The sequence below is a fragment of the Ricinus communis genome, chromosome 7, assembly GCF_019578655.1.
Source record: "Ricinus communis isolate WT05 ecotype wild-type chromosome 7, ASM1957865v1, whole genome shotgun sequence".
Taxonomy (NCBI): Eukaryota; Viridiplantae; Streptophyta; class Magnoliopsida; order Malpighiales; family Euphorbiaceae; genus Ricinus; species Ricinus communis.
In genome coordinates, this window is record NC_063262.1 from 1,545,938 (window position 1) to 1,560,362 (window position 14,425).

General features: G+C 26.0%; 1 protein-coding gene across 3 annotated transcripts in view; it reads left to right on the forward strand.

Annotated features, from left to right (window-relative positions):
* Positions 1–617: 617 nt before the first annotated feature.
* The window catches only part of LOC8285028 (probable O-methyltransferase 3), a 35,156-nt gene continuing 21,348 nt past the window's right edge, over positions 618–14,425 (forward strand). The window contains exons 1-2 of one of the 3 annotated variants that reach the window (XM_002517781.4): positions 883–1,743; positions 2,125–2,610. In XM_002517781.4, coding sequence (XP_002517827.2) covers positions 976–1,743; positions 2,125–2,427 — 1,071 coding nt within the window. In that variant the 5' untranslated portion in view covers positions 883–975 and the 3' untranslated portion in view covers positions 2,428–2,610. Of the gene's footprint in view, positions 1,744–2,124; positions 2,611–14,425 lie in introns of those variants that run through there. The other 2 variants (XM_048376860.1, XM_048376859.1) reach the window with 2 other exon arrangements.

Sequence of the window (14,425 nt, forward strand, 5' to 3'; positions counted from 1 at the left end):
AATTTAAGGTTGAAGATATTTATAATTTTTAAATTTCATTTTTTTTATTATACAAATAGTAATAAATCCAATCATCACGCTTTACTAAAATTTTAGTAGTTTCTCTTTTTTTTCTTTTTTTATGTTTATTAAAGTTTCATATTTTGGTTCACCAAAATCACTTTTAGATCGGTAATATTTTATTATTATTTAATTTAATAAATTAAAATTAATATTTTTTAAAAAAATTTATGATTTTTTGTTATAAAATATTAAATTCTAATTTTATAAGGGTTTTATAGTCCTTAATTATGGAGGGATTGAGTTCTCCCTCTATAGGAGTCGTGAAGAGAAAAAAAGAGATTCTATATAACATTCAAATAATCGAGTTCGTCAAAAGACGGGTATAAAATTGATATATGACTTAGTACCACCGAATTAAACATTCTTTTCACATAATTATAATCTATTGTTTCGTAAATAAAATTGATAATTATTGCAAATAATTTTTTTACATATTTTGTGACATTTAATATTTTTTTATCTTTTATATTAAAATAAATTTGTTAATTTCATTAATAGAACATATATATTTCTTTTAAAAAATCCAATAAAAAATAATAGCAACAAACCGCATAATAATTAGGCATATGACTAAATAAAATAATTATTTTTTGATAAAATTGAAAATAATTACTCAGTTACAGTTTAGGGTGGCTCAATAGAAAAAATTTAAGAGGCCAAAAGCATATAATAATAATTATTAAAGGAACTAACTTGAAAAAAAAAAAAACTATAATGAAAAATTAAAAGTTCTAAAAAACTAGGGGTGGCCATGGCTACCCCTAGTCTACGCTTCCCTTCGCTCCTAATTACACCTATAATTCATCTATAAATTGGTGGGCTGTAACGTCGTGCATGAGCAAAGTTTCTCCCCTTTCTATGTGTTCTTAATTGCATAACCATAAACACCATCTCATCAAGAAAGGCATAAAGATGGCTGATGCAAAGCATGCTGCAGTTGAGCTGCTTCAAGCTCAAGCACATATATGGAATCATATATTCAACTTCATAAACTCAATGTCCCTTAAATCTGCAATTCAGCTAGGCATCCCTGATGCCATCCATAGCCATGGCAGACCCATCTCCCTTTCTCAGCTCATTGCTGCCTTACCTGTCCTCCCAGCCAAAGCTCGATGTATCCCTCGCCTAATGCGCATTTTGGTTCATTCTGGTTTCTTTGCTAACGCAAAGATCAAAGGGAACGATGAAGAAGAAGGGTTTGTTCTTACCAGTGCATCTAAACTCCTTCTCAAGGACAACCCTTTGAGTGTTACCCCGTTCTTGCTAGCCATGCTTGACCCCATTTTAACAGAACCATGGCACTATGTGAGCACTTGGTTTCAGAATGATGATGCTACTCCATTTGATACTGTTCATGGAATGCCGTTTTGGGAGTACGCCGGCAATGAACCAAAGTTCAACAATTTTTTTAATGAAGCTATGGCTAGTGATGCAAGGCTGGTCATGAGAGTGTTGATTGATGAGTACAAGGGAGTGTTTGAAGGGTTGAATTCGTTAGTTGACGTTGGAGGTGGCACAGGAACTATGGCTGCAGCCATAGCTAAAGCATTTCCTCAGTTGGATTGCATTGTATTTGATCTTCCACATGTAGTGGCTGGTCTGCAAAGCAGTGCGAACTTGAAATATGTTGGAGGCAACATGTTTGAGGGGGTTCCTCCTGCAGATGCAATTTTACTCAAGGTACATTAAATAACTACAATTTATATATCTCTTTCTTTTTTTTTTCTAATTTAAATAAGGATACATGTCATTCAGTTTATAATAATTAAAAAAATTATACGAATTTCAATTTATAAAATTAGACAAATTTAATAGTTTTGATATGTTAACTTTTTATGAATAAAGAATTTGAAAGTGACCTTTTACTTTAATTACTAAATAAATATCATTTATCTTAAATAAAGAAAAATTCATAGATCAAATCGGCTAAACGAGAACTCTACTCTTAAAATTATCAATGAGTTGTGACTTTATATTATTGTAGTACTTCTTTTCAATTAGTGGGCTGTAAGTTTAAACTCCAATTAACATACTATGATTTTTATCATTGATGGAAAGTAGTGGATTATGCATGATTGGAGCGACGAAGAATGCTTAAAGATACTTCAGCGAAGTAAAGAAGCAATTAAAGGCAAAAAAGGAGGAAAACTGATTATTATTGATATGGTGTCGGAGAACCAACAAGTAATTGATGATCAATATGTTGAAACACAACTTTTCTTTGATATGCTGATGATGGCATTACAAACTGGTAAGGAGAGAAACAACAAAGAATGGGGCAAACTCTTTTTAGATGCTGGTTTCAATAACTACAAGATAACTCCAATATTAGGTTTAAGATCTGTTATTGAAGTTTATCTTTAAATATATAATATATTTTCGTTATATTAATTTGATTTCAATCGGACTTTGAGCTTGTGATCTTTCAACACTTCTATAGTTATATTAGTGACTACTTGTATTGGTATGTTTACGATACTATGTTAAGAATACATGTTGATATTAATAAAGCAGAAACTGTGGGTTGATTACCCTTGTTTAAGTCAATCAATTAGACATTTCCGTTACTACCGAAAGGGCTACCAAATTTTGTGGCTGCATTGGATGGTCTCTATGATCCACGTCTCACCAAATTTATCTGGTTTAATAAAAACTATTGTTATAAAAAAGTCTATAGTATGAAAACAATTCACTTTCTTCTAATCTAAGAGGATGTATAAAAATAAAGTATCGAGTTTAAGTTTTAAATATGCAATTGTGTTAAAACTCTTGAAATAATATGTTACCACCTATAAGGATCATATGATCGATATGCTCTAAATCAATTCTAAATATATTTTTATAAAAAATAACTGTTTTCTTCTATTAAACTAGCAACCAGACGATATAATTTATAGGGTGGGATTAATATATGCGACCCCTTAAATTATTATAAGACATAGTAAAAGATTACCCTTTAATAGGGTGTATAAAAATATGATGCCGCCTTTAACTTCAAAATCAAAATATGCTCATTCCTTAATTTCCAATCTTTCTCTTTTAACTATTTCTTCTGTAAAAAAAAAAAGAAAGAAAAGAAAAACTGAGAAACTTGTTATATACATCAAATTTATTTTTTCATGAGAAATAAATTTATATTGATAGTTTTCTTTTTCTTTAAATCTCAGTGCTTCTGTTCTTAATTATTGGACCAATTTCATTCTTCTTCATCAATTCCATTTCGTATTTATATTTTTTCTAAGAATTTTCATAGCGCACCATTTTTTGAAAATTCTTTTTCCGGTCAAAAGAAATTCTTACAATTTTTTTTTCAAAATATTTTGTTTATACGATTTTTTTTTGTCAGAATTTGATTAGAAAAAAAATACCAAAATTATATCTATAAGATACTGAAGGATATTTTTTTAAGAATTTGCATATCTGTAATATATCTTAAATATAGTACCGGCTCAAGACATAGGCTACTGAGACCAATACATAAGGCCGCCCAATAAAATAGAGAGCCTCTAAAAATCAGGGGTTTCGATTTTTTAATATATAAATAATTATTAATTTTGTAAACTTCTGATATTATTAAAATTCTAAATAAATTTGATGTATAATGTAATAATTAACATTAATAATCTACTTAGTAACTCGTTAAAGGATTTTAAATTAAAAAAAATAAATATTAATTGTATTATATATCTAAGTTAAAATTGCTTAATAATGATAATTTAAGAAAATTGTATTCTTTCTAAAACATGACATGCTTCCTAATAATGATAATCTATATTTATTTTATAGAATTAAAAATTATAAAAAATAATTATAAATAAAAAATAAAAACATCCGTTATAATATTAAATTTTATAAATAAAGATATATTATTTTTTAAATGCACAGATAACTTATAAATTCTATTAATCATTCTCATTCCGATAGCTTTAGAGAAAAAATTTCCAAAATTAAAATTAATAACTCCTATTTGCATTCAACTATGTTACACAAAAGGTAAATAATTTAGTTGTATTATCAATTAAAAAAGATCTACTTTTTAAATTTGAATATAAAAATTTAATTAGTGATTTTGCAACTCAAAAAATTAAAAAAATTCATAATTTCTAAAATTTATTTATATTAATAAAGTCACAAATTAAATATTATCTAAGGCCATAGAGGATGTTGAGCCGACCCTACTTAAAAATAAAGAATAATCAAAAGAATCTTGAAAACTTGTTTATAACTAGACTATGGGAAAAAAAAGTAAAACCTTAGCCGCCTCTCCTATTTTTCTCTCTTTTTTTTTTTATTCTTAGCAAAATTTCATTTTTTAGCCCTCCGCCGGTTACTTTTAGATTTGCAGCGGTTTTTTTTTGTTATTAATTAATTTTAATAAATAAATATTAATATTTTTAAGGAACTTTATGATTTTTCATTATAGGAGCTTTGAGTTCTCATTTTATAGGAATTTTATGCTCATCCATTATAGTGGTTTTGAGTTCTCCCTCTAAGGGAATGGTGAATAGAAAAAAGAAATTAAATCTGACATTCAAATAATCAGGCTCGTTAAAAGACATCAATAAAGCGATATATGTCTTAGTGCCACCGAGTTGAACGTTCTTCCTGCAGAATTGTAATTTAGCGCTCCTTCAACATGATTGATGATTGTTATATGTAGCTTTCTTTACTTGTATTTCTTGATGTTTGATGTTTATTTTTATCTTTTATATCAAAATGTACTTATTAATCCTTATTAATGGAATATACATATTTCTTCTAAATAAAAAAAGTAACTAGATTATGGAATGTTAACATGAGGTTTCTTTTTTGCTACTAAGAAGAAAGCTCCATAGTTTACTATAATTTACACAAATATTATACGTTAAATAAAATAAGTATTAATTCATGTTGCAATATTGTAGTTACCGTCTAATAAATAAGATGGTAATAATATTCAATAACAATAGGAATCTTTATAATAAGATAATCTATTTATCAAAAAAAAAAAACCAATAAGTATCTTTATATGGCGATACAGATCAAAATATTGAGTTTTCAGAAACTAATATATGAACTGATAAATGGACTCATGGGATAAGCTTGATGAGTTTCTTGGCAAATAAAAATAAAAATATTCTCATCATCCGAGGTTGAATTCTCGAAACTTCAAAAAAAGCATCTTACGTAAATACAAAGTTTAATAAGCATTATATTATTATCCTTTCACCTATATATTGGTGCATTCTATCGCCTTGTATGATCAAAGTTGTTGATAATTCTATATATATATATTTGAGAACACAAACACCATCTGATCAAGAAAGTCTAAAGATGGCTGATGGAAAGCATGATGCTCACGAGTTGCTTCAAGCTCAAGCACATATATGGAATCATATATTCAACTTCATAAACTCAATGTCTCTTAAATCTGCAATTTAGCTAGGCATCCCTGATGCCATCCATAGCCATAACAGACCCATCTTCTCCCAGCTCATTGCCGCCTTACCTGTCCACCCAGCCAAAGCCCGATGTATCCCTCGCCTAATGCGCATTTTGATTCATTCTGGTATCTTTGCTAAAGCAAAGATCGAAGAAAATGTAGATGAGATAGTAAGAGTTTTTTTTAGTTTAACTAAAATTCTCGAATTTAAACCCTAAATATGCAATTACTTTAAAAGTCTTGAGATAATGTTTTACCATCTGTAAAATTCTTTCCGGCAGACTCTAGATATATGTACACTGAAAAAATATATTTTTTTCTATTAAAATAGCAACCAGACAACATAATTTGTAGGGTGGGACTTCTATAATTCTTATCATTTAAGACCAATTATAAGCTTTGTGGAACTTCTATAATTCTAAACCCTTATTTGTGAGAATTATAAACATTATGGCACTTTTATAATTTTTATTATCAAGATATTTAAGTAAACTTTTTTTATGTTGGCAAAGAAATTAGTCTAAAAAAATTAATTTCTTTTCTTATTATTGTGAGAATTTAATTTCTTAATCTTAATAAAATTAATATAATAGTATTACTTTTAAAAATATTATATTATAAAAATAAAAATAAAAAATATAAACTAAAATATAATTTTCTTTTCATTTTTTTTACTAACATGGAGATTTTATTTCAAAATTATTTTAAGAAACTAAATAAAAATAATTATTCAACTAAAAATTAATTACTTTTGATAAATAATAATTTTAATAAATAATAATTGTAATAAATATAATTAGATAACATAAACATATAAAGCTTAATATTGATAGTGAGTTTTTAATAAATACAGTGAAAGAATTTAAATATTTTATAAGCTTATATAATTAAATTTATTTAAATATAATATATATTAAAATACATAACCTATTATATAATATATATATATATATACCCTAGCTTTTATTTTCATTTTTTTACTAACATGGAGATTTTATTTCAAAATTATTTTAAGAAACTAAATAAAAATAATTATTCAACTAAAAATTAATTACTTTTGATAAATAATAATTTTAATAAATAATAATTATAATAAATATAATTAGATAACATAAACATATAAAGCTTAATATTGATAGTGAGTTATTAATAAATACAGTGAAAGAATTTAAATATTTTATAATCTTATATAATTAAATTTATTTAAAATATAATATATATTAAAATACATAACCCATTATATAATATTATATATATATATATATATATATATATATATATATATATATATATATATATATATATATATATATATATATATATATATATAGGGTATAGCCTTCCCTAGCTTTCTAAAATCTTTTTTAGGTTCATGTAGTTTTTATAATTGTTGTTTTCGCCCCTCTGAAAATATTATATTTTTCTTTATAATTCCTTTGTTTACATTCTTTGTAATAGGGATAACATTTTATTTATCCCCTAGCTTTTAAAATCTTTTTAGGTTCATGTATTTTTTTCATAATTGTTGTTTTACCCCTCTAAAAATATTAGATTTTTCTTTATAATTCCTTTTTTTATATATATTCTTTGTAATAGGGATAACATTTTATTTATCCCGTGAAACAATCCGCCACTATATATATCCGTACTTTAAGTAAATCCTTTTACACTTAAAGAAAAGCTCTTCACGGGAGTTAAAGCACCTTACCGGTCAATTGCTCAATTTAATTTTTTCATTAATCTTTTTATAATTGATGTTATTTACTTGCAATTGTAAATTAAAAATGAGCTTCAAACGCTTACCTAGTCTATATTTATGTGTTTAACTTATAAGATTCGTAATATACAAATAAAATCATTTAAATTTATATATAAAAAATAAAATATTATACAATCAACCAAAAAGCGAAGAATGAAAATAAACTTACTCTTTCAGAAAATTAATTAAAATTTAATTGATGATAAAAAAGATATAAAGACAGTTGAAATGTGAAGAGCGCAAGTTATGGAAGAGGGAAGAAATAGAATAAAATTGGAAACGAAGGACTGAACACGTCTAAATTTGAAGGCCATAATTGTGTCCCCTCAAACAAAAAGTAATTCTTGCCCCTTCACATCAAAGGTTGAGCCACCAGCTACATGAAAAATCATGCATACCAAACAAGCATTACGCATGCTGCACTCAAATCTGATGATCCAATAATTACTACACATAAAAAGAGAAAAAGCTGATTATTATTGATATGGTTTTGGAGAACCAACAAGTAATTCATTATCAGATTCAATTTAAATCTTAATCTAGTAAGTATATATAATAAGTCATTGATTCAACTTATGGATTAACCACTAGATTATATATATATATATATATATAATATACATGCAAAAACCTATTTAAAATATTTTTACTTCAATTATTATTAATATAATTTATATAATGCTAACTAATTTTTATAAATAAAACAAATATCACAATTTATAATTACTGATTATGAGCTTTTACTAAATATTAAGTTAAAATTATATAAAATTGGCTCATGTTTTTTTTTTTTTTGAAGGTTTAGCGGAAGGAAGAAAAAGAAAAGGATAAGATTAGAAATTAAAAAATTTATCCTCACAAATAGAGATGACAATATATATATATATGCTATCAATGATATTTACTGTATACATTAATTATTCATGTAGATGTGGCTCAACTTGAACCAACGATAGGAAAACAAAGATGACTAAACATGAAAGTGATCGTAAAGGGCTGTGGCATAAACCTTTTGATGTGAAGGGGCAACAAACAGGAGTGGGTTAATGCCCTCTTTATTTGTGGGGTTGTATCATACCCATAAAACAATATATTTATATTTATCATACCCATAAAATATTATACAATCTCCCAAAAGATGGAGAGTATAATAACAACCTAATTTGTTTGGAGAATAATTAATATTTGAATAATAAAAAGATTATCACGATTTCAACAAATATAAATATAGTTGAGATGCTATTAATCAATTATTTTTAGTTATGCTACAAAAGTTTAATATATTTTTAATAGAATATACTAAAATAAAATATCTATGCTGATAAATAAAAGATAGAAATGTTTAATATTTTAGCTTCAATATTTTTTTTAAGATTTTTAATCTTATATTGTAATACTTTAATAATAAATTAGTCACTATTAAATAAAAAATAGAATTTATTTTCAGGCAAAATAAAATAGGAGAGAAAGAATGTAAGAGGAAATAGGTTTTAAACTTTTAAATTAAGAAGAATAAAATATCAATAGTAAAAAAATTATAATAATCTAAATTCACTAATAACAAAGTTAAATTCAAAATATTTTAAAACTTTTATCTGTATAAAATATATAAATCCATAAAACAATACAATTCAAATTGTTTAATATATAAAAAATAATATTAATCATTCATTTATATTATATCTATATGCTACAGAATCTGCAATAAAAACCAGCACTCGTATAACTCCTGGAACTTTATCTGGAGAGTTCCAGTTTTTAACAGAATTCAAGGATAGCAGAAGCAAGGCTCCAGAATAGAAAAAATAGGGAGAATTACCTTTATATCCAGGCTGAAACTCAATATTTCACATTTATAAAAAAAACTTAGTATTTTTCGTAAATTGATCAATCTTTCATAAATTATTAAATTTCACAAAAGTAATAATATTATATATATATTTTTTTTAAGTAGTAAGACTTATCAGGTAGCTAGTCACTTTTAAATTTAAAATTAAAGAGATAAAATTTAAAAATTTACAAATCAATGGTCTTCAAACCGAAGTAAAATTACTTTGCTTTAAACAAAGTAATAATAGAAGCCACTGTAATAAACAATTAGTAAATTTTAATTATTTTCTTATTATTTTTATGTTAGTTTTTATTGAATTATTATTCATGGTAAATGCTGACATGAAAAATATGATTCACAGTATGATTTATGTAATAAGATGTGCAAAGGATATTGCTAAGACGTTTAACAAACTTCGAATTTAAACTGCAGGACCAAAGCCTATAGCATATCGCAGATAATTTTATGATTACAGATAATTGACATCCGAATGGAGGATTCATATTAACTTTGGAAGATGTAATTCTATTAAGGCTAAATTATGGGCTAAGGACAAGATCCAACATTTCATATAAAATTATTCCTAAAAGTTGATTTCAGCAGAATGACGGAATAAAAGAGTTAATTGTCAGATTGTATTAACAAACTAAATTCAAACTTGTCAATACTCGGCTCGTTAGCTTGTGAGCTAACTCGTTTATAGACTTATAAGCTTATTCGTGAGCTAACTCATTAATGAATTTGTGTTTAAACTCATAAGAGATATATAATATTTTTATTTTAATATATATATATATATATATATATATATATATATATATATAAATTAATGTGTAAAAATATATTTGTTTTTATTATATATTATAATTAACTTCTATTAAGCATTTAATGTTCAAAATCAATCAATTCAACATAATAATAAAATAAATTATATTGTTAAATAAATCAATAAAATTAAAAAATTTAAGTTAAAATTAATAAATAAGTTCTAAATAAATTCTAATGAGTCAAGCTCAAAAAAATTTGAGAGGAAAAGAAAAGGAAAATCCGTATAATATAGTCCATATTTATGAGTTTAACTTATAAAATTCTGTAATCTATAAATATAATTATTTTAAATTCATATAAAAATAAAATATTATATAATCTCCCAAAAATGGAGAGTATAATAACAACCTAATTTGTTTGGAGAATAATTAACATTTGAATAATAAAAAGATTATCACGACCTCAACAAATATAAATATAGTTGAGATGCTGTTAATCAATTCTTTTAGTTATGCTACAAAAGTTTAATATTTGTTTAATAGAATATACTAAAATAAAATATCTATGCTGATAAATAAAAGATAAAAATATTTAATATCTTAGCTTCAATATTTCTTTTAAGATTTTTAATTTTATATTGTAATACTCTAATAGTAAATTAGTCACTACTAAATAAAAAATAGAATTTATTTTCAGAGAAAAAAATGATAGGAGAGAAAGAATGTAAGAGGAAATAGGTTGTAAACTTTTAAATTAAGAAGAATAGAATATTAATAGTAAAAAAATTATAATAATCTAAAATCACTAATAACAAAATTAAATTCAAAATACTTTAAAATTTTTATGTGTACAAAATATATAAATCCACACAACAGTACAATTTAAATTAATTTAATATATAAAAGATAATATTAATCATTCATTTATATTAATACAATGAATATAAAAACTACAAATCATCACTATGTTTATTTGTCAAAATTAACATATGTCAAAAATCTTTTTTTCTTTCAATGTTTCAGCCTTTTGCATATATTTTAGACTACTTACTAGTTGCACGGATTGTTGTGATTATCTTTTAATTTAATATTCAGAATTAGTCTAAATAATTTAGAAAGTGTCGTATAAAATCTTTATAAATAGTAAAATATTATTTTAAAAATTTTAACGCATTTCCATACTTAAACTCAAATTCAAGGTTTTTATTAAATTCGAAAAAACTCTATTTTATCATTTACACACTTTTAAATATTGACATTTTTATTTCAATTATAAATATCTTTTGATTTGAAAAACTCGAATTCAACATCTTAATTATTTACAAATTCATAATCTTGAATTTAATTAATGATATATAAATACATATAACAAATAATTTTTCTCTCCATCTCCCTTCTTTCTTTTTCTTCTATTCCAAATGAAAGAAAAATCACTTCCAATTTTTATTTTCTACCTTTATTCAATTTGTCCAATACTTTTCCACCACATATTTAGAGAATGAGGCTGGAGATGAAGAGTCCCCATCACCATCAACATAACATCGAGCCCAAGAAAAGAGGATCAATGACAGCTGATGATTCATAAATAATCATATTTACAATAATCCAATCAATCAGAAAGCATAAAAATCATTTTCAAAACCATCTTCTTTCTTTCTTGCTTTCTTTTCTTTTCCTTTTTGTTTCTTTTTCAGATACGAAATTCAAAACAATCCAATCAGATTCTCTCTTTCCGTCAGAATGTGGTTTATATATTATAATAGGGATATTTTTTTATGATAATAATTTTACTAATTCTTTTTAATTGAGAAAACAAACTATCCAAACCATTACACTTTACCCATTTAACCTAAAAAAAAAAAACCCCAACTAGCCCAATTACATTGTCTCAAGAGAAAATAACAAACAAAAGTAAAAATAAATACAATAGATTTATATGCTACAGAATCTGTAAATTGTCCGATAAAACTAGCACTTATATAACTCCTGGAACTTTATCTGGATAGTTCCAGTTTTTAACACAATTCGAGGATAGCAGAAGCAAGGATCCATAATAAAAAAAATTTCAAATTCCGCAATTTTGATTTGCAACCATACCATGCTTCAAATGGAGTCTTTTTCAAACAAATTTTGACGGCAATCTGTTTAGCAAAATTTCACCTCTGAAACTTTTGGAAGATCTCTGTCATGAAGCAAATATCTCGTCATCTCCATTATTGTTCTATTTTTGTGCTCCACAATAATTGGTGTTCAATGCCTGCATCTTCATAAAACTTACTGAGTTTTTTAGATGTATATTCAGTTCCATTATCTGACCTTATCATCTGCATTTTTTCTTCCACTTTGAGTTTCCACCCAAGTTTTAAACTTGTAAAAGATGTCAAGAACCTCAGCTTTATATTTCATGAAGTAAATCCAACATATTCTCGTATAATCATCAATGAAAGCAATATAGTACTTACTGTCGTTCAAAGATGGTATTTTCTATGGTCCTCCTACATCTGTATGCACCAATTACAACTTGTTTATTGCTCTCCAAGATTTTCTTTCTGGAAAGGGCACCTTTGTTTGTTTGCTGTATTGACAAGCTGCACATGTAAGTAATTCTTCTTCTAATTCAGGGAGCCCTTGCACAAGATTATTTTTTTTCATGTAAAGCAAGGCATCATGATGAAAATGCCCCATCCTTTTATACCAAAGCATTGTATTGCTTTCAACCTTGTGCACTATAGCTTGCTCCTCCTCTATCAAATTCAACCTTGTGCACTATAGCTTTTGCCATCTGAATCTTTAATCATGCAACTTTTGTCTTTAAAGAGAACTTTGTAGCGTTTCTCCAGTAATTGACCAACACTCAGCAGATTTAGATCAATTTCAAGAACATATAGAACATCAAGGATTAGTTTCAAACCTGTGCAGCCTTTAATTGCCACAGCTCCTCTGCCTTTTACAGTTATTTTTTTTTTTGCTCCATTTCTAATTTTAACTTTGGTGATGTAGGTTGTATCGAGATTTATAAATAAATCTTGATCATAAGTCATGTGGTTTGTACAACCACTGTTAATTAGTCAACTTTCTATTGAGCTTGAAGTGGCGAAGTAAGATACTACGAAAAGTTCTTCTTCGTCGACTTGTTCAATAGCAGCTTTTGCTTTCCTTGTTGTTGTGAAGACTTACAATCTTCTCCACATATCCTAATTGTCCATACTTGTTGCATTTTACATCTGGCCTCCATCAACATTTCATCTGTAAATGATTGGTGTTCTTATAATAAGGACATGATGAAAAGTTTTTAGAGGTTTTATTATTGCTGCTGTTGTTGTGGTTGTAACTCCCTGACTTGTTATTCTTCTTTTTCTTATTCTTACCACTATCATTGTTCTGGATTTGGCTAGCAAAGCTCCTTCAAGAGTATCTTCTTGTCTCATGAGCATTCTTTGTTCCTGAGCCTGTAGTGCAGTCAATAATTCTACCAAGGTGATGCTTGATGGGTATCTTGTGTTTTCTAGAAAAGTGATTATAACTTCAAATTTTCTAGGAATTGTTACAAGAAATTTTTTAATAATTCTAAAATTGGAGAAAACAGTACCAAGGAGTCTTACTTTATTGGCTATAGTTAGAAGCTTGTCTGCATAATATTTTATAGTTTCCGACTCTTTCATCATTTCCATCTCAAATTCTCGAACCAAATTCAACACTTGCATTCCTTTTATCTTCTCACTTCCCTCATGCTCTTGCTTTAAAAAATTCCAAATTTCTTTAGCTTTTCTCATTGTCATTATTCTGTTGAAAATAATAGATGAAATAGCTGTAAACAAAATTGATCTAGCTTTGGATCTTTTTAGCTTCTTATCTTTATGATTTTTCATCTGAGCAATCGTTGTGTTGTTTTCATAATCTTCTTCAACAGCTTCCCATAAATCATGAGCATTAAGATATGCTTCCATCTTAACAGTCCACATCTGATAATTCATTCCATCTAAGTAGAATAGCAGTGAAAGAAATTTCTGATTCCATTATGCTTGTGTGTAGGTTACTTGGTGGTTGTATGTGGTTGAGGGTTTCATGTTTTTATTTTGTGAATTTTATAGAATCTTTAAGATTAATGCTCTGACACCAATTTGACGTAAAATTTAGAATATGATATATGAGATGAAAGGAATATATATTATTAATCATTAAATTCATTTATTTATACAGATGAAGGAACAATTAACTTGCAGAAAATCTACTACAATAAAGCATATACTATCTTCCTATAAAATTACATTATGAACAGGTCATAGTCCAATTAATGCTTGATTTATTCAAATAACTTATAACAGCATTTAGAATCATTTAGTTTAACAATTTTCCTTTGATTCCAAATTGTGAGCCTTTTTTGTAGTGTAATAATAATAATAAATAATAATTGTCCAGAAAGTCTGAATTGAAAAAGCTTAAGGTAATTGGTAAATAAATTTAATCCTCATTTAAAAAAAATTCAAAGTCTCCACCCATAAACAATAATATAGCTCAAAGAGAATTAAAAATAATAAAAGAAAATTCACCACCTAATATATGTATTTTCTTGTTTAACAAAC